The sequence below is a fragment of the Heptranchias perlo genome, chromosome 33 (assembly GCF_035084215.1).
Source record: "Heptranchias perlo isolate sHepPer1 chromosome 33, sHepPer1.hap1, whole genome shotgun sequence".
Taxonomy (NCBI): Eukaryota; Metazoa; Chordata; class Chondrichthyes; order Hexanchiformes; family Hexanchidae; genus Heptranchias; species Heptranchias perlo.
The window spans coordinates 31759715-31783452 of NC_090357.1; the positions used below are offsets into that span (position 1 = coordinate 31759715).

The following is a 23738-nucleotide window of genomic DNA, read 5'->3' on the forward strand; positions in this document are numbered from 1 at the left end:
CCCAATTACCCTCCCCTCCCCTCCCACATTCCCCCTGCCCTCCCCTCCCCTCCCCAATCCCCTCTCACCTCCCCTCCTCAATTCTCCCCCCCATCATCACCTCCCCAATTCCCCTCTACATCCGCATTCCCCCTCCCCTCCCTAATTATACATCCCCTCCCCAATTCCCCCCAATCACCCTCCCCTTCCCCTCCCTCCCCAATTCCCCCTCCTTTCCACACTACCCCCTCCCTCCCCAATTCCACTTCCCTCCCCAATTAACTCTGAGCATTACCCCTCACCTCCCCAATCTCCCTTCCCTCCCCAATTCCCCCTCCCCAATGCCCCTTCTCCTCACCATTCCAATTCCACCTCCCCTGCACAATTCCACATCAGCCTGAATTCCCCCAACCATCCCCAATTACTCCCATTCCCCCTCCCCTTCCCTCCACTCCACTCCCCAATTCCCCCACCGTTCTCCTCCCTTCCCAATTCCCCCTCCCAACACATCCCCTCCACAATTACCCCTCCCCTCCCTAATTCCACATCCCCTGCCCGATTCCCACTATCCTCCCCAATTCCCCTTCCACTTCCCTCCAGTCCCCAATTTCCCCTTCACATTCCCCCACACTTCCCCTCCATCCCCAATTACCCAATCCCCAATTACCCTTCCCCTTCCTTCTCCAATCCCCCTCCCCTCCCCAAATCCCCATTGCCTCCCCTCCCCAATTCCCCCCCCCAACCCCGCCAATCCCCCCTCCCCGCCAATCCCCTCCAATACCCAATTAAACCTCCACTACCCTCCCCAATTCCCCCTCACTCCACTCAATTCCCCCACCAAATTCCCCCTTGCTTCCTCTCGCCTCCCTAATTCCCCCTCCCTCCCCATTTCCTCCTCTCCTTCCCAATTCACCCCAAATTCTCTGTCCCCTCCCCAATTACTCCCAATTCACCATCTCTTCTCCAATTACCCCACCAATTCACCTTCCCCTCCCTCCCCATCCCAATTCCCCCCTCCCTCCCCAATTTGCCTTCCCCTCCCCAATTCCACTCTCCTTCCCCAATTCCCCCTCCCCTGCCCACCCTAATTGCTCCTACCCTCCTTCAGTCCCCAATTCACCCAACCCAAATCACCCTCCCCTCCCCAATTCCCACTCCCCTGCCTACCCCAATTGCCCCTACCCTCCAGTCCCCAATTGCCCCTCCCCTCCCCTCCCCACATCATTTGCCCCTCCGCTCCCCAATTCCCCCTCCTCTCCTCAATTCCCCGACTCCCCTCCCTCCACTCCCCAATAGAATCATAGAAAGGTTACAGCATAGATAGAGGCCATTCAGCCCATTGAGTTCGTGCCGGCTCTATGCAAGAGCAATCCAACTAGTCTCACTCCCCCGCCCTATCCCCGTAGTCCTGTATTTTTTTTCCTTTCAAGTACTTATCCAATTCCTTTTTGAAAGCCATGATTGAATCTGCCTCCACCACCCCCTCGGGCAGTGCATTCCACTCGCTGTGTAAAAAAGATTTTCCTCATGTCACCTTTGGATCTTTTGCCAATCACCTTAAATCTATGTCCTCTGGTTCTTGACCTTTCCGCCAATGGGAACAGTTTCTTTCTATCTACTCTAGACCCCTCATGATTTTGAATACCTCTATCAAATCTCCTCTCAACCGTCTCTATTCCAAGGAAAATAACCCCAGCTTCTCCAGTCTATCCACGTAACTAAAGTCCCTCATCCCTGGAATCATTCTAGTAAATCTTTTCTGCACCCTCTCTAAGGCCTTCACATCTTTCCTAAAATGGGGTGCCCAGAATTGGACACAATTCTCCAGTTGTGGCTGAATCAGTGTTTTATAAAGGTTTAGCACAGCTTCCTTGCTTTTGTACTCTATGCCTCTATTTATAAAGTCCAGGATCCCGTATGCTTTTTTAACCGCTTTCTCAACCTGCCCTGCCACCTTCAACGATTTGTGCACATATACCCCCAGATCTCTCTGTTCCTGTACCCCTTTTAGAATTGTGCCCTCTAGTTTATATTGCCTCTCCTCATTTTTCCTACCGAAATGCATCACCTCTCATTTTTCTGCGTTAAATTTCATCTGCCATGTGTCCACCCATGCCACCAGCCTGTCGATATCCTCTTGAAGTCTATCACTATCCTCCTCGATGTTCACTACCCTTCCAAGTTTTGTGTCATCTGCAAATTTTGAAATATTCCCTGTACACCCCAGTCCAAGTCATTAATGTATATCTAGAAAAGCAGCAGTCCCAGCACCGACCCCTGGGGAACACCACTGTACACCTCCCTCCAGTCCGAAAAACAACCGTTCACCACTACTCTCTGTTTCCTGTTTAGCTAATTCTATATCCACATTGCTACTGCCCCTTTTATTCCATGGGCCGCAATCTTGATGATAAGCTTACCATGTGGCACTTTATCAAATGTCTTTTGAAAGTCCATATACACCACATCAACAGCATTGCCCTCATCAACCCTCTCTGTTACCTCATCAAAAAACTCAATCAAGTTAGTTAAACATGATTTGCATTTAACAAATCCGTGCTGGCTTTCCCTAATCAATCCACACTTGTCCAAGTGACTGCTAATTCTGTCCCGGATTATTGTTTCGAAAAGTTTCCCCACCACTGAGGTTAAACTGACTGGTTTATCCTTACACCCTTTTTTGAACAAGGGTGTAACATTTGCAATTCTCCAGTCCTCTGGCACCACTCCTGTATCTAAGGATGTTTGGAAGATTATGGCCAGTGCCTCCGCAATTTCCACCCTTACTTCCCTCAGCAACATGGGATGCATCCCATCCGGACCAGGTGACTTATCTACTTTAAGTACAGCCAGCCTTTCTAGTACCTTCTCTTTTTAGCCCATCCAGTATCTCAACTACGTCTTCCTTTACTGAGACTCTGGCAGCATCATCTTCCTTGGTAAAAACAGATGCAAAGTACTCAAAGAATACCTCCGCCATCCCCTCTGCCTCCATGAGTAGATCTCTTTTTTTATTCATTCACGGGATGTGGGCGTCACTGGCGAGGCCGGCATTTATTGCCCATCCCTAATTGCCCTCGAGAAGGTGGCGATGAGCCGCCGCCTTGAACCGCTGCAGTCCGTGTGGTGACGGTTCTCCCACAGTGCTGTTAGGAAGGGAGTTCCAGGATTTTGACCCAGCGACAATGAAGGAACGGCGATATATTTCCAAGTCGGGATGGTGTGTGACTTGGAGGGGAACGTGCAGGTGGTGTTGTTCCCATGTGCCTGCTGCTCTTGTCCTTCTAGGTGGTAGAGGTCGCGGGTTTGGGAGGTGCTGTCGAAGAAGCCTTGGCGAGTTGCTGCAATGCATCCTGTGGATGGTACACACTGCAGCCACTGTGTGCCGGTGGTGAAGGGAGTGAATGTTTAGGGTGGTGGATGGGGTGCCAATCAAGCGGGCTGCTTTATCTTGGATGGTGTCGAGCTTCTTGAGTGTTGTTGGAGCTGCACTCATCCAAGCAAGTGGAGAGTATTCCATCACACTCCTGACTTGTGCCTTGTAGATGGTGGAAAGGCTTTGGGGAGTCAGGAGGTGAGTCACTTGCCGCAGAATACCCAGCCTCTGACCTGCTCTCGTAGCCACAGTATTTATATGGCTGGTCCAGTTAAGTTCTGGTCAATGGTGACCCCCAGGATGTTGATGGTGGTGGATTCGGCGATGGTAATGCCGTTGAATGTCAAGGGGAGGTGGTTAGACTCTCTCTTGTTGGAGATGGTCATTGCCTGGCACTTATCTGGCGCGAATGTTACTTGCCACTTATCAGCCCAAGCCTGGATGTTGTCCAGGTCTTGCTGCATGCGGGCTCGGACTGCTTCATTATTTGAGGGGTTGCGAATGGAACTGAACACTGTGCAGTCATCAACAAACATCCCCATTTCTGACCTTATGATGGAGGGAAGGTCATTGATGAAGCAGCTGAAGATGGTTGGGCCTAGGACACTGCCCTGAGGAACTCCTGCAGCAATGTCCTGGGGCTGAGATGATTGGCCTCCAACAACCACTACCATCTTCCTTTGTGCTTTTTGGTCCCTAATCGGCCCAACCCCTCCTCTTGCCACCCGTTTACTATTTATAAGCCTATAGAAGACTATTGGATTCGCTTTTATGTTGGTCGCCAGTCTATTCTCATTCTCTCTCTTTGCCCCTCTTATTTCCTTTTTCACTTCCCCTCTGAACTTTCTATATTCAGCCTGGTTCTCACTTGTGTTATCAAGCTGACATCTGTCATACGCCCCTTCATCTTACTCTCCATCTCTTTCGTTATTCAGGGAGCTCTGGCTTTAGTTGCCCTACCTTTCCCTCTCTTGGAAATGTGCCTCGACTGTACCCGAACCATCTCTTCCATTACAGTTTTGCCTGCCGATCTTTGATTCCAATTTAACCGGGCCAGATCTGTTCTCATCCCATTGAAATTGGCCCTCCTCCAATTGAGTATTTTTACTTTACAGTGGTCCATGTCCTTTTCCATAGCTATTCTAAACCTTATGATACTATGATCACTGCTGCCTTAATGCTCCCCCACTGACATTTGCTCCATTTGGCCCGCCTCATTCCCTAGAACCAAGTCCAGCAATGCCTTTTTTAAAAATTCGTTCACGGGATGTGGGCGTCGCTGGCGAGGCCAGCATTTATTGCCCATCCCTAATTGCCCTTGAGAAGGTGGTGGTGAGCCGCCTTCTTGAACCGCTGCAGTCCGTGTGGTGATGGTTCTCCCACAGTGCTGTTAGGTAGGGAGTTCCAGGATTTTGACCCAGCGACAATGAAGGAACGGCGATATATTTCCAAGTCGGGATGGTGTGTGACTTGGAGGGGAACGTGCAGGTGGTGTTGTTCCCATGTACCTGCTGCTCTTGTCCTTCTAGGTGGTAGAGGTCATGGGTTTGGGAGGTGCTGTCGAAGAAGCCTTGGCGAGTTGCTGCAGTGCATCCTGTGGATGGTACACACTGCAGCCACAGTGCGCCGGTGGTGAAGGGAGTGAATGTTTAGGGTGGTGGATGGGGTGCCAATCAAGCAGGCTGCTTTATCTTGGATGGTGTCGAGCTTCTTGAGTGTTGTTGGAGCTGCACTCATCCAGGCAAGTGGAGAGTATTCCATCACACTCCTGACTTGTGCCTTGTCGATGTACTGGAACAGCTTCCTTCCTCGTTGGGCTGGAAACGTACTGGTCAAGAAAGTTTTTCTAAACACATTTCAAAAATTCCTCCCCCTCTTTGCTTCTTATATTATTACTATCTCAGTCTATATTAGGAGAGTTGAAGTCCCCCATTATCACCAGTCTATGGTTCTTGCATCTCTCTGTAATTTCCCTGCAAATTTGCTCCTCGATATCCTTCCCACTAGTTGGTGGCCTATAGAATACACCCAGTAGTGTATTGGCATCTCTATTGTTTCTTAACTCTAACCAAATAGATTCTATCCTTGACTCCTCCCCTGCCCTCAATCCCCAATTCCCACTACCCTCCCCAATTCACCCCTACCCCTTCCCCCTCCCCTCCCCACCGAAATTCCCAACTCCCCAATTCCCACTCCCCAATTCCTTCTCACCTCCCCATCCCAATTCCCACTCCCCCCCCAATTTTCCCACCCCTCCCCAAGTCCGTCTCTCCTCCCCATCCCAATTCCTCCTCCACTCCCCAGTTGCACCTCCCCTCCCATAGTCCCCCTCCCCAACTCCCCCTCATCCCCCCAATTAACCCTACCTTCCAAAAATCCCCTCTCCTCCCCACCCCAATTCCCATTCCTCTCACTACAGAAATTCTCAACTCCCCTTCCCTCCCCCCAATTCCCACTCCCTTCCCTCCTCAATTCCCCTCCAAAATTCCCCTTCCCTCCCCAATTACACCTCCTTTCCCCAATCCTCCTTCCCAATTCCTCCTTACTCCTCAATTCCCCCAGCTCCCAACTTGCCATCCCCTCCCCAATTTCCCTCTCAATTGCCCGCCCCCTCCCCAGCCCCCTCCTCTCCAATTCCCCCACCCTCCCCTCCCCAATTCCCCCACCCTCCCCTCCCCAATTCCCCCACACTCCCCTCCCCAATTCCCCCACACTCCCCTCCCCAATTCCCCCACACTCCCCTCCCCAATTCCCCTCACTTTCTCACCCCTCCCTTCCCAATTCCCCTGCTGCTCCCCTCACCCATTCCCCCATCCCTCTCCTCACCAATTCCCCATCACAATTCCCCCTCCCTTCCCCTATTCCCCCTCCCATTCCTCCCCAATTCCCCCTCCCCTCCTAACCCTCTCGAATTCCCCCTCCCCTCCCCAATTCTCCCACAATTCCCCCTCCCCTCTCTAATTACTCTCCTAATTCCCCCTCCCCTTCCCCCCGATTCCCCCTCCCCTTCCCCCCGATTCCCCCTCCCCTTCCCAATTCCCCCGCCATTCCCTTCTCTTCACCAATTCCCCATTCATCCCCTCCACAATTCTCCCTTCCCTCCCCACCCCACTGAAATTCCCAACACCCCTTCCCACCCCAATTCCCCCGACATTCCCCTCCCCACCCCACTTCCCCTTTCCTCCCCAATGAAATTCCCAACTCCCCAATTCCCCTCCCCAATTCTCTCTCCACTCCACTCCCCTTCATCCCCACTTCCCCTCCCCTCCAAATTCCCACACCCCTCCTCTCCCCAAGAACAGCAACTTGCATTTATATAGCGCCTTTAACGTAGTAAAACGTCCCAAGGTGCTTCACAGGAGTGTTATCAAACAAAATTTGATACCGAGCCACAGAAGGAGATATTAGGACAGGTGAGGTCAAAGAGGTAGTTTTAAGGAGTGTCTTAAAGGAGGAAAAAATGGTGGTGAGGTTTAGGGAGGGAATTCCAGAGCTCAGGGCCCAGGCAGCTGAAGGCACGGCCGCCAATGGTGGAGCGATTAAAATCAGGGATGCGCAAGAGGCCAGAATTGGAGGAGAGCAGAGATCTCAGAGGGTTGTAGGCGGTTACAGAGATAGGGAGGGGCGACATAGAGGGATTTGAAAACAAGGATGATAATTTTAAAACCGAGGCGTTCCCGGAATGGGAGCCAATGTAGGTCAGCGAGCACAGGGGGGATAGGATAGGGGGCAACAGAGTTTTGGATGAGCTCAAGTTTATGGAGGCTGCAAGGTGGGAGGCCAGTCAGGAGAGCATTGGAATAGTCGAGTCTGGAGGTAACAAAGGCACGGATGAGAGTTTCAGCAGCAGGTGAGCTGAGGCAGAAGTAAGTGGTCTTGGTGATGGAACGGATAACGTGGTCGGAAGCTCAGCTCAGGGTCATTCGCAGTTTATTGCTATTTTTATAATTTAAAACGTTTATTTCCGGCTTACAATAGGGAAGGAAATTCAACAAGATTGAAAAACCGAAGTGCGGCCCCTGAGCTCTGGGGCGGTGAGGATCCAGACACAGACACAGAATCCCCCCCAGACACAGGCAGCCACCCCCCCGACTCAGACCACAGACCCCCCCCCCCCAGACTCAGGACACAGACCCCCCCCCCCCCCCTCCCCAGACACAGACTACTCCCCCCCCCCTCCCCAGACACAGACTACTCCCCCCCCCCTCCCCAGACACAGACTCCTCCCCCCCCCCCCCAGACACAGACTCCTCCCCCCCCCTCCCCAGACTCCTCCCCCCCCCTCCCCAGACACAGACTCCTCCCCCCCCCTCCCCAGACACAGACTCCTCCCCCCCCCCCCCCCCCAGACACAGACTCCTCCCCCCCCCCTCCCCAGACACAGACTCCTCCCCCCCCTCCCCAGACACAGACTCCTCCCCCCCCCTCCCCAGACACAGACACAGACTCCCCCCCAGACACAGACTCCCCTCCCCCTCCCCTCCCCTCCTCCCCCTCCCCCTCCCCTCCTCCTCCCCTCCTCCTCCCCTCCTCCTCCCCTCCCCTCCCCTCCCCTCCTCCTCCCCTCCCCTCCTCCTCCTCCCCTCCTCCTCCTCCTCCTCCCCAGACACAGACACAGACTCCTCCCCAGACACAGGCAGCCACCCCCCAGACTCAGACACAGACCCCCCGGAGCTCACCCTCCCCGCCCTGCCCGGGCTTCAGGTGAGCGGGGGCGGAGCGCCAGGTATTTCCTGTCACATGAGGCTGGTACCTGGCGAACCGGAGAGAGCGGGAGCCGCGCCCGAGAGACAGACACCGGGACCGGGGGAGAGCGGGATCCGGCACCGCTCGCACCGCCTCGAAATGAAAGAATCCGGTCTGAAGTTCGACCCCAAGAGGGATGTAAGTAGCGAGTTTGGAGCCACCCCCCCAATCCCCCTACTACCCCCCCCCTCTCCAATCCCCCCCCCCCCTCTCCAATCCCCCCCCCCCCTCTCCAATCCCCCCCCCCCCTCTCCAATCCCCCCCCCCCCTCTCCAATCCCCCCCCCCCCTCTCCAATCCCCCCACCCCCCCCCGTCAGTTAGTATTCAAACTCCATAAGTTAATTATCAATCTCCAACCGTTGATTGCTAACCTGATTGAACAGTGGGGGAGCTGGGGATTGTGGACTTTGTGCACAGCCCCAAGGGTCCAGAACTTTCCTTGTCTGAGTTATGTTGTCCGTGGCCTTGGACAGGACACTGGCCAGTGGTTTCACATCTGGCTTCCAATGGACAGTGACACACAGCTGGCAGTATAACTGGGGGGAGGGGGGGGGGGTTGGATAAGTCGTCTGACTGGAGGCAGGAGGTTGTTTGGTCTCCTCACCCGATGTTACACGGAGGGCAGTAAAACCACAGCTCAGCCTGATGTCAAGTTTAAAAACGTTTCCTCCCAGTTGATGAGCTCATCTGCGAGATTTGTAAATTAAATCTGAAATCTTTTTAAATTAGGAGTGGGTGGGACAGTGCCGTAGGATCTTTTACATCCAAGGGAATAAACGGGGTTTTGGTTTAAAGCCTCAACCAAAAGATAGCCCCCCCCCTCAACAGTGCGGCGCTCCGTCAGTACAGCCCTCTCCTCCCCGCCCCCGGACAGGTAGATAATGTGGTTATTAGCCGAGGCATAGAATATAAGAGCAGGGATGTTATGCTAGAACTGTATAAAACACTGGTTAGGCCACAGCTCGAGTACTGTGCACAGTTCTGGTCACCACATTACAGGAAAGATGTGATTGCACTCGAGAGGGTACAGAGGAGATTTACGAGGATGCTGTTAAGACTGGAGAATTTTAGTTATGAGGGAAGATTGGATCGGCTGGGGTTGTTTTCTTTGGAACAGAGGAGGCTGAGGGGAGATTTAATTGAGGTGCATAAAATTATGAGGGGCCTGGATAGAGTGGATAGGGAGGACCTATTTCCCTTAGTGGAGGTGTCAATAACCAGGGGGCATAGACTTAAAGTGATTGGTAGAAGGATTAGAGGGGAGCTGAGGAAAAACTTTTTCACCCAGAGGGTGGTGGGGGTCTGGAACTCACTGCCTGAAAGGGTGGGAGAGGCAGAAACCCTCAACTCATTTAAAAGTACCTGGATGTGCACCTGAAGAGCCGTAACCCACAGGGCTACGGACCAAGTGCTGGAAAGTGGGATTAGGCTGGGTGGCTCGCTATTGGCAGGCGCGGACACGATGGGCCGAATGGCCTCCTTCTGTGCCTTATATTTTCTGTTAGTGCAGCGCTCCCTCAATAGTTGGCAGTATTGGTGATGGTGATTATTGGCAATATTGGTATCCTATCCAGGAGATTGGGAGCCTCCCTAGATATTGGAGCAAGATTTAAGTCCTGGACAGATGTGGATATATTAGAGATCAGAGCATTTAAGAGGATAAGAAATGTTTGGCACAAATGAGGAAAGAATAACAACTTGCATTTATATAGCGCCTTTAACCCAGTAATATGTCCCAAGACACTTCACAGGAGCGTGATCAGAAAAAAATTGACACAGAGTCAAAGAAAGAGACATTAGGGCAGGTGAAAGGTCAGTTTTAAAGAGCCTCTTCACGGAAGATAGAGAGGCGGAGAGGTTTAGGGAGGAAATTCCAGAGCTTAGGGATGGCTAAAGGCATGGCCGCTAATGGGGCGATGGAAATTGGGGATACACGAGGTTGGAACCGGAGAAACCCAGGGATCTCGGAGGCTGGAGGAGATTACAGAGATAGGGAGGGGCGAGGCCATGGAGGGATTTAAAAACGAGGATGAGAATTTTAAAATCGAGGCATTGCTGGACTGGGAGCCAATGTAGGTCAGTGAGCACAGGAGTGATGGGTGAACAGGACCTGGTGCGAGTTAGGATACGGGCAGCAGAAATTTGGATGAGCTCGAGTTCACGGAGGGTGGAGGATGGGAGGCCAGCCAGGGGAGCGTTGGAATAGTGGAGTCTGGAGGTAACAAAGGCACGGATGAGGGTTTCAGCAGCAGATGAACTGAGGCAGGAGCAGAGACGGGAATCTGATGTTGTGTTTTCGGATGATATCGCTGAGGAGCAGTATGTAGATGAGAAATAGGAGGAGACTCGAGGTAATGGTGCGGGAGTAGGAAGAGGTGATCTTCTGGCTAAGAATGGATATATAAGAATGGAACCAGGTGAGCGCTGTCCCACCCAGCTGAACGATGGAGGAGAGGCGTTGGAGGGGATGGTGCAGACGGGTGGAGAAGGATGAGGAGGGATAGTTCACCATGGTCACAGTCACATAGGATGTCGTGTAACTTTGAGGGCCATTTCAGTGCTGATAGGAGCTGAAACTTGATTGAAGAGGTTCAAGCATAGAGTTGTGGGAAAGATGGGCATGGATTTGGGAGGCGACAACACGTTCAAGGACTTGAGAGGAAAGGGAGGTTGGAGATGGGGCGGTAGTTTGCAAGGACAGAGGGGTCAGAAGTGGGATTTTTGAGGAGGGGTGTGATGATGGCAGATTTGAAAGGGAGGGGGACAGTACCTGAGGAGAGGGAACCATTAACAATATCAGCTAACATGGGGACCAGGAAGGGAATTTGGGTGGCCAGCAGTTTGGTGGAAATAGGGTCAAGGGAGCAGGAGATGGGTCTTATGGTCAAGATGAACTCGGAGAGGGCATGAGGGGAGATAGGAGAGAAACTGGAGAAAGATGCAAGTTCAGGGCTAGGACAGGGGGGAACCGTAGGGGAAGTTTGGCTTGGTGGACATGGGGAAGGGAGGGAAGCGGCAGAGGCAGCTGAACAGATGGTCTCAATCTTAGTGACAAAGAAGTCCATGAGCTCCTCACACTTATTGTTGGATGTGGGGGTGTAGGGGGCAGGGGAGAGGGGTTTAAGAAGATGGTTTGTAGTGGAGAAGAGAAGCCGGGGGTTATCTTTGCATTCCAGGATGATCCTGGAATAGTGAGCAGTTTTGGCAGAGGAGAGCAGGACCCGATAGTGCTTTATGTGGTCCAGCCAGATCTGGCAGTGATTGGCTAAACCAGTTGTCCGCCATAAACGTTCAAGTCTTCGTCCCTCGGACTTAAGGGAGTGGAGATGAGGGCCGTAGCAGGGAGAATGTTCAGGGTGAGAGAGATCAAAGGTGGAGGTGAGGGTGTGATTGAGCAGATCGGTAGCTGAGGAAATATCGTAGCGAATGGAGAGCCAAAGGCTAGACAGTTGGGAATTTGGAAGTGACGTTGTAAGTAACTTGAGGGAGATTTTTTTTTCCCGGGGCGAGCACGGAAGGAAGTGGGGTTGGAACAGGGAAGGGGGATGTGAGTGGTGGGGGATATACAAGGAAGTGATCAGAGATGGCCTCCTTCTTGCAGGGAGCTTTATCAATGGAGAGGGTTCGTGTACATATGGGCGCTCCATTATAGAAAGGACATTAAACCATAGAGAGCGTAGAGTGTAGATTCACCAGGAAGATGCCAGGGATGGGAAACTATAGTTAGGACGAGAGACTTGAGATACTGGGACTATTTCCAGTGGAGCAGAGAAGGTTAAGAGGAGATTAAAAGTTTTTGAAATTATGAAACGTTTTGATAAGAGTGAATAGGGAAAGACTTCTTTTTACAAGAGGAGTCAGGGATGAGGGGCATGTATTTAAAATTGTAACTGAGAGTGAGCAGAGAGATTCGGGGAGATATCTTTACATGAGGATTGTAAACAATTTTACAACACCAAGTTATAGTCCAACAATTTTATTTTTAATCCCACAAGCTTTCGGAGGCTTCCCCCTTCCTCAGGTGGTGTGGAAATGACATTTTCGAATCCTTCGCATTTTAAAATCATAGAACAATGCCTGGTGATTACTGCCCGTTGCCAAAGCAATCACAGTGAGCAGACAGAAAGGTGTCACCTAAAAAGGCCACCGAATATACAAACCCCCCAAAAAAAAAAGAGAGAGAGAGTTAAGGAAGACAGTCAATGACCCGTTATATTAAAAACAGATAACATTTGTTCGCTGGTGGGGTTACGTGTAGTGTGATATGAACCCAAGATCCCGGTTGAGGCCGTCCTCATGGGTGCGGAACTTGGCTATCAATTTCTGCTCGACGATTTTGCGTTGTCGTGTGTCTCGAAGGCCGCCTTGGAGTATGCTTACCCGAAGGTCGGTGGCTGAATGTTCATGACTGCTGAAGTGTTCCTCGACAATCTTGTTTGGCGATTGTTGCGCGGTGTCCGTTCATCCGTTGTCGCAGCGTCTGCATGGTCTCGCCAATGTACCATGCTCTGGGGCATCCTTTCCTGCAACGTATGAGGTAGACAACGTTGGCCGAGTCACAGGAGTACGAACCGTGCACCTGGTGGGTGGTGTCCTCTCATGTGATGGTGGTATCTGTGTCGATGATCTGGCATGTCTTGCAGAGGTTACCGTGGCAGGGTTGTGTGGTGTCGTGGACGCTGTTCTCCTGAAGGCTGGGTAATTTGCTGCGAACGATGGTCTGTTTGAGGTTGGGTGGCTGTTTAAAGGCGAGTAGTGGAGGTGTGGGGATGGCCATAGCGAGGTGTTCGTCATCATTGATGACATGTTGAAGGCTGCGGAGAACATGGCGTAGTTTCTCCACTCCGGGGAAGTACTGGACGACGAAGGGTACTCTGTTGGTTGCGTCCCGTGTTAGTCTTCTGAGGAGGTCTACGCGATTTTTCGCTGTGGCCCGTCGGAACTGTCGATCAATGAGTCGAGCATCATATCCCGTTCTTAATAGGGCGTCTTTCAGCGTCTGTAGGTGTCCATCGCGTTCCTCCTCGTCTGAGCAGACCCTGTGTATTCACAGGGCCTGTCCATAGGGGATGGCCTCTTTGACGTGGTTAGGGTGGAAGCTGGAAAAGTGGAGCATCGTGAGGTTGTCCGTGGGCTTGCGGTAGAGTGAGGTGCTGAGGTGCCCGTCTTTGATGGAGATTCGTGTGTCCAAGAAAGAAACTGATTCTGAGGAGTAGTCCATGGTGAGCTTGATGGTGGGATGGAACTTGTTGATGTTATCGTGTAGTCCCTTTAGTGATTCCTCACCGTGGGTCCATAGAAAGAAAATGTCGTCGATGTATCTGGTGTATCGTGTTGGTTGGAGGTCCTGTGCAGTGAAGAAGTCGTGCTCGAACTTGTGCATGAAAATGTTGGCGTATTGGGGTGCGAATTTTGTCCCCATGGCTGTTCCGTGTGTTTGGGTAAAGAACTGGTTATTGAAGGTGAAGACATTGTGATCCAGGATGAAGCGGATGAGTTGTAGGATGGCGTCTGGAGATTGGCTGTTGTTGGTGTTGAGTATTGATGCTGTCGCAGCGATGCCGTCATCGTGGGGGATACTGGTGTAGAGTGCCGAGACGTCCATCGTGGTGAGAAGTGTTCCTGGTTCAACTGATCCGTGGGTACTGAGTTTTTGTAGAAAGTCTGTAGTGTCGCGACAGAAGCTGGGGGTTCCCTGCACGATGGGTTTCAGGATGCCCTCGATGTATCCAGAGAGGTTCTCACACAGGGTTCCATTGCCTGATACGATAGGACATCCGGGTGTGTTGGCTTTGTGTATCTTTGGGAGGCAGTAGAAGTCTCCCACGCGGGGAGTACGTGGGATGAGAGTGCGTAGGATGTTTTGAAGGTCTGGATCGAAGGTCTTGATCAGTTTGTTGAGCTGATGGGTGTGTTCTTTGGTCGGGTCTGCGGGTAACCGTCTGCAGTGTTCCTGGTTGTCCAGTTGTCGGTATGCTTCTTTGCAATAGTCCGTTCTGTTCTGTATGACGATGGCTCCTCCTTTGTCCGCTGGTTTGATGACGATGTTGCGGTTGGTCTTGAGAGCGTTGATGGCGTTGCATTGTGCTCGGGTGACATTCTGGACTGTCTTCCGAGTGCGGCTGATGAATCTGGCATTGACGCATTTCCTGACAGCTTGAGCATACATGTCCAGCTGAGGGCAGCGACCCTCCGGAGGAGTCCAGTGAGACTCTTTCCTCTTCGGTTGCTGTATCGCGGATCCCTCTGTCTGCTGTTCCGGATCGTTGATTGTCTCATTGGGTTCGCTCCAACCAACACTATACACCAGATACATCGACGACATTTTCTTTCTATGGACCCACGGTGAGGAATCACTAAAGAGACTACACGATAACATCAACAAGTTCCATCCCACCATCAAGCTCACCATGGACTACTCCTCAGAATCAGTTTCTTTCTTGGACACACGAATCTCCATCAAAGACGGGCACCTCAGCACCTCACTCTACCGCAAGCCCACGGACAACCTCACGATGCTCCACTTTTCCAGCTTCCACCCTAACCACGTCAAAGAGGCCATCCCCTATGGACAGGCCCTGCGAATACACAGGGTCTGCTCAGACGAGGAGGAACGCGGTGGACACCTACAGACGCTGAAAGACGCCCTCGTAAGAACGGGATATGACGCTCAACTCGTCGATCGACAGTTCCGACGGGCCACAGCGAAAAATCGCGTAGACCTCCTCAGAAGACTAACACGGGACGCAACCAACAGAGTACCCTTCGTCGTCCAGTACTTCCCCGGAGTGGAGAAACTACGCCATGTTCTCCGCAGCCTTCAACATGTCATCAATGATGACGAACACCTCGCTATGGCCATCCCCACACCTCCACTACTCGCCTTTAAACAGCTACCCAACCTCAAACAAACCATCGTTCGCAGCAAATTACCCAGCCTTCAGGAGAACAGCGTCCACGACACCACACAACCCTGCCACGGTAACCTCTGCAAGACATGCCAGATCATCGACACAGATACCACCATCACATGAGAGGACACCACCCACCAGGTGCACGGTTCGTACTCCTGTGACTCGGCCAACGTTGTCTACCTCATACGTTGCAGGAAAGGATGCCCCAGAGCATGGTACATTGGCGAGACCATGCAGACGCTGCGACAACGGATGAACGGACACCGCGCAACAATCGCTAAACAGGAGGGTTCCCTCCCAGTCGGGGAACACTTCAGCAGTCATGGACATTCAGCCACTGACCTTCGGGTAAGCATACTCCAAGGCGGCCTTCGAGACACACGACAACGCAAAATCGTCGAGCAGAAATTGATAGCCAAGTTCCGCACCCATGAGGACGGCCTCAACCGGGATCTTGGGTTCATGTCACACTACACGTTACCCCACCAGCGAACAAATGTTATCTGTTTTTAATATAACGGGTCATTGACTGTCTTCCTTATCTCTCTCTCTTTTTTTGGGGGGTTTGTATATTCGGTGGCCTTTTTAGGTGACACCTTTCTGTCTGCTCACTGTGATTGCCTTGGCAACGGGCAGTAATCACCAGGCATTGTTCTATGATTTTAAAATGCGAAGGATTCGAAAATGTCATTTCCACACCACCTGAGGAAGGGGGAAGCCTCCGAAAGCTTGTGGGATTAAAAATAAAATTGTTGGACTATAACTTGGTGTTGTAAAATTGTTTACAATTGTCAACCCCAGTCCATCACCGGCATCTCCACATCATGGCTACATGAGGATTGTTAGACCGTGGGCTGCTTTGCCACAGGGTGTGGTTAAGGCTAAGATCATTGCATCGTTTAAGAGAAAATTGAAAAAATATTTGAAGCAGAGGAGTATACAGGGCTATGGGGAGAGTCTGGGCAGTGGGATTAGTTTTAGATTGCTCCAGAGATGGGCAGAAATAAACACAATGGGCCAAACGGCCTTCATCGGTGCTGTAAACTGCTATGGTTTTATGGAAATATGTTAATTCCATCTTCTGGTGTCTTCTGATGACCAGGGGGCTGACACAAACGGTTGTTTTTCGAACTGGAGGGAGGTGTACAGTGGTGTTCCCCAGGGGTCTCTACTGGGTCTACTGTTTTTCTTGATATATATTAATGACTTGGACTTGGGTGTACAGGGCACAATTTCCAAATTTGCAGATGACACAAAACTTGGAAGTGTCGTAAAAAGTGAGGAGGATAGTGATAGACTTCAAGAGGATATAGACAGGCTGGTGGAATGAGCAGACACGTGGCAAATGAAATTTAACGCAGAGAAGTACCTGGTAGGAAGAACAAGGAGAGGCAATATAAACCAAATGGTACAATTCTAAAGAGGGTGCAGGAACAGAGAGATCTGGGGGTATATGTGCACAGATCGTTGAAGGTGGCAGGGCAAGTTGAGAAAGCGGTTAAGAAAGCATACGGGATCCTGGGCTTTATAAATAGAGGCATAGAGTACAAAAGCAAGGAAGGTATATTGAACCTTTATAAAACACTGGTTCGGCCACAGCTGGAGTATTGTTCAATTCTGGGCACTGCACTTTAGGAAGGATGTGAAGGCCTTAGAGAGGGTGCAGAAGAGATTTACTAGAATGATTCCAGGGATGAGGAATTTCAGTTACGTGGAGAGACTGGAGAAGCTGGGATTGTTCTCTTTCGAGCAGAGAAGGTTGAGAGGAGATTTGATCGAGGTATTCAAAATCATGAAGGGTCTAGACAGAGTAGATAGAGAGAAACTGTTCTCATTGGCAGAAGGGTCAAGAACCAGAGGACACAGATTTAAGGTGATTGGCAAAAGAAACAAAGGTGACACGAGGAAAAACTTTTTTATGCAGCGAGTGGTTAGGATCTGGAATGCACTGCCCGAGGGGGTGGTGGAGGCAGATTCAATCATGGCCTTCAAAAGGGAACTGGACAAGTACTTGAAGGAAAATATTTTGCAGGTCTACGGGGAAAGGGTGGGGGAGTGGGACTAGCTGGATTGCTCTTAGAGAGCCGGCACGGACTCGATGGGCCAAAAGGCAGCCTCCAGTGCTTGTAACCATTCTATGATTCTAAGTATAGTCAGTGTTGTAATGTAGGAAACGTGGCAGCCAATTTGCACACAGCAAGATCCCACAAACAGCAGTGAGATAAATGAGCAGATAATCTTATTAGTGATGTTGGTTGAGGGATAAATATTGGCCGCGGTATTTCCCAAGCATTGTTTGAGGCAGGGTGTGTGGAATGGTAGGCTCGGAGAGATCGGCAGTGCGCTTTTGAATTTGCCTTTGACCCAAATTCATGGCTGTTCTTGATTGGTTGGATGTGTTGATTCTGAGCCTGGGACCCTCTCGTTCCCAGAGTCGACCTCGGCCATTCTACCCTTCCATTGCTGCACTTCACATATCAGGCCGGAAATTGCTCGTCAGATAACAGTGAGCCTAACAGCACTCACCATTATCAATGGGCAAATCGTAGAGCAAGTTCCAGCGGCCGCACATTCGCAGTCACACGTGGAAATCTGGAACTTTCTCTTCCTGATTCACCGGTGATCTGTAAGCTTCGCGTTAAAGGGACCTCGCTGGGTGCAATCAATGGACCAGCGTCAACTTGCTCTCCCGCCAAGCTGGAAACTAACTAATCTTGCCACAAAAAAGGTATACCGAGTTTTTTAGATCTAAACTAACTTTTAATGGCGTGGAACTGAAAATTAACTTCAAAAATGTGGAGTCTCATCACTCCTGATCTTAATACTTTTTGGCCATTCAAAAAAAGGTCTTAGAAAAATTTTTTACATTTTTAATTTCTGCCTCTTTTACCTGAGTCTTTTAATCTTACCCCCTCTTTATTTTGCCTTCTCTATCTCGTTTTATAGAACATTTACTAACCTTCTCGGGCACTTCCTGGTTTTTAGTCTGTGCGGTTTGTCGGAGTTTCACTCCCTGCTTCTCACAGCGTGACTTGCTTCAAGCTGATTGTTTGAGGAGACGCAGTCCTTCTCCCGCTCACACAGCCTGGGGAAGAACGCTGATGTTATTTGAACTCGGATTTCAAGGAAGTTGCCGCCAAAAAGAACGCAGAAACTTAGTGGGTGAATTTAAATCTCATGAGCGTGAACACTGCTAGTTCACCACTAGGAGCAATTTACGGGCCATCGGAATTAAATCTTATCTGCTATTGTTTTACCCAGATGCTCGTTCCGTCCAACTCCTGTTCTAGTCCCCGAGCGGCTGCCTCAGATTTAACTGCCCCTTCTAGTTTGGTATCATTTGGTTTTCATTTGAGTCTTTGAATCCAAGTGGTTAATGTAAAATCTGTAGGAATCCCAACACCAGTCCTTGGGTAACTCAGTCAGCAGGCACCTCCCCACCCTCACGAGCATCCACTACTTCCTATTCTTCAATCAATTCCCATCACTTAAAGTTAAATAACAATCTTCAGAATGTTCCTGTACATTAGCATCTCTCACCCTGTGTATGACCTCTGGCTTTTTTTGTTAAATCTGTTTTCAGTGAAATGCTGACACTGTTGAACTCCAAGTGTTGACGCTCTTTTTGAAGTTTGGCCTGGCTCCTCCCCTCTGGTGATGAGCTAGTCGGTGCGGTGTCGGTGCCGGGACGGTTGCGGTGTCGGTGCCGGGACGGTTGCGGTGTCGGTGCCGGGACGGTTGCGGTGTCGGTGCCGGGACGGTTGCGGTGTCGGTGCCGGGACGGTTGCGGTGTCGGTGCCGGGACGGTTGCGGTGTCGGTGCCGGGACGGTTGCGGTGTCGGTGCCGGGACGGTTGCGGTGTCGGTGCCGGGACGGTTGCGGTGTCGGTGCCGGGACGGTTGCGGTGTCGGTGCCGGGACGGTTGCGGTGTCGGTGCCGGGACGGTTGCGGTGTCGGTGCCGGGACGGTTGCGGTGTCGGTGCCGGGACGGTTGCGGTGTCGGTGCCGGGACGGTTGCGGTGTCGGTGCCGGGACGGTTGCGGTGTCGGTGCCGGGACGGTTGCGGTGTCGGTGCCGGGACGGTTGCGGTGTCGGTGCCGGGACGGTTGCGGTGTCGGTGCCGGGACGGTTGCGGTGTCGGTGCCGGGACGGTTGCGGTGTCGGTGCCGGGACGGTTGCGGTGTCGGTGCCGGGACGGTTGCGGTGTCGGTGCCGGGACGGTTGCGGTGTCGGTGCCGGGACGGTTGCGGTGTCGGTGCCGGGACGGTTGCGGTGTCGGTGCCGGGACGGTTGCGGTGTCGGTGCCGGGACGGTTGCGGTGTCGGTGCCGGGACGGTTGCGGTGTCGGTGCCGGGACGGTTGCGGTGTCGGTGCCGGGACGGTTGCGGTGTCGGTGCCGGGACGGTTGCGGTGTCGGTGCCGGGACGGTTGCGGTGTCGGTGCCGGGACGGTTGCGGTGTCGGTGCCGGGACGGTTGCGGTGTCGGTGCCGGGACGGTTGCGGTGTCGGTGCCGGGACGGTTGCGGTGTCGGTGCCGGGACGGTTGCGGTGTCGGTGCCGGGACGGTTGCGGTGTCGGTGCCGGGACGGTTGCGGTGTCGGTGCCGGGACGGTTGCGGTGTCGGTGCCGGGACGGTTGCGGTGTCGGTGCCGGGACGGTTGCGGTGTCGGTGCCGGGACGGTTGCGGTGTCGGTGCCGGGACGGTTGCGGTGTCGGTGCCGGGACGGTTGCGGTGTCGGTGCCGGGACGGTTGCGGTGTCGGTGCCGGGACGGTTGCGGTGTCGGTGCCGGGACGGTTGCGGTGTCGGTGCCGGGACGGTTGCGGTGTCGGTGCCGGGACGGTTGCGGTGTCGGTGCCGGGACGGTTGCGGTGTCGGTGCCGGGACGGTTGCGGTGTCGGTGCCGGGACGGTTGCGGTGTCGGTGCCGGGACGGTTGCGGTGTCGGTGCCGGGACGGTTGCGGTGTCGGTGCCGGGACGGTCGCGGTGTCGGTGCTGACACTCAGTAGTTCTGAGCTGATGGGTTGTTGTTGAGTTGGTTGCAGTTATTTTCAGAAGCTGAGGGGGAGGGTGAAGTACCCTAACCCTAACCCTAACCCTCTGAAAGTTAACCTAAGAACTAAATGAAATCAGTAATCGGGAAGTCCTGGACGCTGACTGGGAACGGCCATCCCTTCTCAACATTCAACTGAAAAAGAAACTGTCTTAGAACCTGTGGAAGATTTTTTTCCCCAAACCTCCTAAAATGGCTGGGCTGATTAGCGTCCAATTGTTGCTGCTCTTGCTGGGGTTACGGGTCATAAGAACATTAAAAAAAAGGAGCAGGAGTAGGCCATACGGCCCCTCGAGCCTGCTCCACCATTCAATCAGATCATGGCTGATCTTTGACCTCAACTCCACTTTCCTGCCCGATCCCCATATCCCTTGATTCCCCTACAGACCAAAAATCTATCGATCTCAGTCTTGAATATATTCAATGACTCAGCATCGACAGCCCTCTGGGGTGGAGAATTCCAAAGATTCACAACCCTCTGTGTGAAGAAATTCCTCCTCATCTTAGTCTTAAATGGCCGACCCCTTATCCTAAGACTACGCCCCCGAGTTCTAGACTCTCCAGCCAGGGGAAACAACCTCTCAGCATCTACCCTGTCAAGCCCCCTCAGAATCTTAGATGTTTCAATGAGATCCCCTCTCGTTCTTCTAAACTCCAGACAGTATAGGCCCATTCTACTCAATCTCTCCCCAAAGGACAACCCTCTCATCCCAGGTGTGGGGGGCTGTGCGCTGAGTCCTATGGCCAAGTTGTCTTGCAGTGTAACCACAATGGCAGCTGTAAGCTGAACCATGTGTCTTGAGTTGGCGTCGCCCAGATCTAACAACTAACTCACAATCATGGTACATCACTGAAAAATAGTGGGATGTCCACCATATTTTCCTGTCAACTCAAACAGTGGAAAATAGACCACTGCTTACAAGCTAGACTATGGGCCTGATTTATTTACAGTGAATTAATGCGCAGAAGAAGCAGGGAAGGTGAAGGGGAGATTTGATAAAGGTGTTCAAAATATTGAAGGGTTTTGATAAATAAATAAGAAGAAACCCATTTCCACGGACAGGAGTGTCAGTAACCAGAGGACACAGATTTAAGATCATTGGCAAAAGAGTCAGAGGGGAGATGAGGAGAAAAGGAGTTGTTATGATCAGGAATGCGCTGCCTGAAAGGGCGGTGGAAGCAGATTCACTCGTGGCTTTCAAAGGGGAATTGGATAAATACTTAACAAGAAAAAATATTCAGGGCTGTTGGGAAAGAACAGGGAGTGGGACTAATTGGATAGCTCTTTCAAAGAGCCGGCACAGGTACGATGGACCGAATGGCCTCCTCCTGTGCTGTATGAGTCTATGATTGGTGAGATACCAGACTGTGCAATAACAAGGGTTACACTGTATACATGTTGGCTCGACATTAGTCCATGTAAATTAACAAGCTCTTAGAATCCACCACTAGAATGTTTTCTGACGAGTCCTCTTGTAGAGGATTAGCTGTTCCTGTGGAACAGGATGAACAGAACTCGCCCACTTCTGGTGTAATAAGATTATTTTTCTTTTAAAGTTCTAAAGTTTGTTTGTGGTGGTTAACATTTTGATTGCCTGACAATGCTGAATTCCCGTCTTTTTAACACCTGAACACGACTGGAAATGCCATTCCCCCCGCCCCATCACTGCAGGAGGGGGTGCAGTATAAGATCGCATTAGATCATATACTGATTTCTAACTGTGAGTCAGATGAAGAGCCCCTGAGCATCGGAGACATCGCCACTTTTTCTGATCTGTCTCTGGATTGCTCGCACTTCATAACAATAAATGGGCACGTACCCATCCTGCATTGGTTAACATTCTGTCACCTGCTGCGTGGTCTGATTGTGTGGGGGCCGGTTAGCCCAGTTGGTTAGAGTAAAGGTGGCAGGTTCAGTCTTGGTTCTGGCCATGTACCCTGCCTGGCAGTGCCTGAGACACAGTGATTATTCCAGCGGAGTGGTGCAGAGCAAGAGTTCTGGACTTGTAACCCAGCAAGTCAATGGCTTCAAACTATTCTCTGTACGTGAGTGTTAAAGAAAGAGCTTGCATTGCTATCCTGCCTTTCACCACCTCATGACCTCCCAAATTGCTTCATAGCCAATTAAGTATTTTTGAGGTGTAGTCCCTGTTGCAGTGGAATCGCTCGATTCCAGTTGGTGAGGTATTTAGACACAATTGCTCTGATTCTGAGATGTTTCTGATTTGGATGAATTATTAGTCTGAGTTAACATGACGTTGTCTGGATTACAGTGTCCCATGTCAACAATCAGCCTTTTATAGATAGTCAGTGACGTGTAGAAATTCCAGCACACCTTGCCCTCGAGCCAACTGGTAATATGATCCACGCAGGGCAGTGCAGGAGCTGTAGTCTTAAACAGGCCAGTCACAGCAACAGGTGCTTCAAGTGAAACTAAGAAATCAGGTCAGAAACCACAATCTGGGGCCAGCTCACAAAGGGTTAAACGGACAAACCAGCCTGATGAGACTTCCTTGCAGAAATGGGAATAAAATAACTCCTGTTCTAGGGAGTGATAATAGCAAATCGAGGGAATGCAGGATGTGATTCGTTCAATGAAATGTCCGACAGCTAGTTATGAAAGTCTAACATGCCGTGGTCACCAGTGAGAGGGGATTTTACTGTGGGATCTCTTCATTTGAAGAGAGTCAATTTGAAAATCTCAGAAGGAACTTGTCAGTTTGAAACTGCTGATCAAAGAGAAACTCAGTGATATAAAAGTTATTTACGGAAGGTTGGCTTATCTGATCGTCATATACTGTCTCACTGATTTCATGGAATCAGAATCTTACAACACAGGAGGAGGCTATTCGGCCCATCGTGTCTGTGCCAGCTCTTTGGAAGAGCTCTCCAATTAATCCCACTCCCTTGCTCTTTCCCCATAACCCCCCAAATTTTCCTTTTTAAGTATTTATTCAATTCCTTTTGAAAGTTACCATTGAATCTGCTTCCACTGCCCTTTCAGGCAGTGCATTCCAGATCATAACAACTCGCTGCGTAAAAAAAAAAAATCCTCCTCATCTCCCCTGGTTCTTTTGCCAGTTATCTTAAATCTGTGTCCTCCGGTTACCCGGTGCTCCCACCAGTAGAAACCGTTTCTCCTTATTCACTCTATCAACGGCCCTCATTATTTTTAACATCTGTTAAATTTCCCCTGAGCCTTCTCTGCTGTAAGAACAATCCCAGCTTAGAATCATAGAAAATTTACGGCACAGAAGGAGGCCAATCGCCCCATCGTGTCCGCGCCGGCTGAAAATGAGCCACCCAGCCTAATCCCACTTTCCTGCACCTGGTCCGTAGCCCTGCAGGTCAAGGCTCTTCAGGTGTATCTCCAGGCACCTTTTTAAATGAGTTGAGGGTTTCTGCCTCTCCCACCCTTTCAGGCAGTGAGTTCCAGACCCCACCACCCTCTGGGTGAAAACATTTCTCCTCAGCTCCCCTCTAATCCTTCAACCAATCACTTGAAATCTATGCCCCCTGGCTATTGACCTCTCTCCTTCCTATCCACTCTATCTAGGCCCCTCATGATTTTGTATACCTCAAATAAATCACTCCTCAGCCTCCTCTGTTCCAAAGAGAACAACCCCAGCCTATCCAATCTTTCCTCATAGCTAAAATTCTCCAGTTCTGG

At 51.3% G+C, this 23738-nt stretch overlaps 1 protein-coding gene across 1 annotated transcript in view; it reads left to right on the top strand.

The window, feature by feature from the left end:
* The first annotated feature begins 7957 nt into the window (after positions 1–7957).
* LOC137301353 (suppressor of tumorigenicity 14 protein homolog) overlaps positions 7958–23738 on the top strand; it is a 92325-nt gene continuing 76544 nt past the window's right edge. Inside the window, exon 1 of the mRNA XM_067970796.1 lies at positions 7958–8239. Within this exon, the coding sequence (XP_067826897.1) occupies positions 8096–8239 (144 nt within the window). The 5' untranslated portion in view covers positions 7958–8095. The remainder of the gene's footprint in view (positions 8240–23738) is intronic.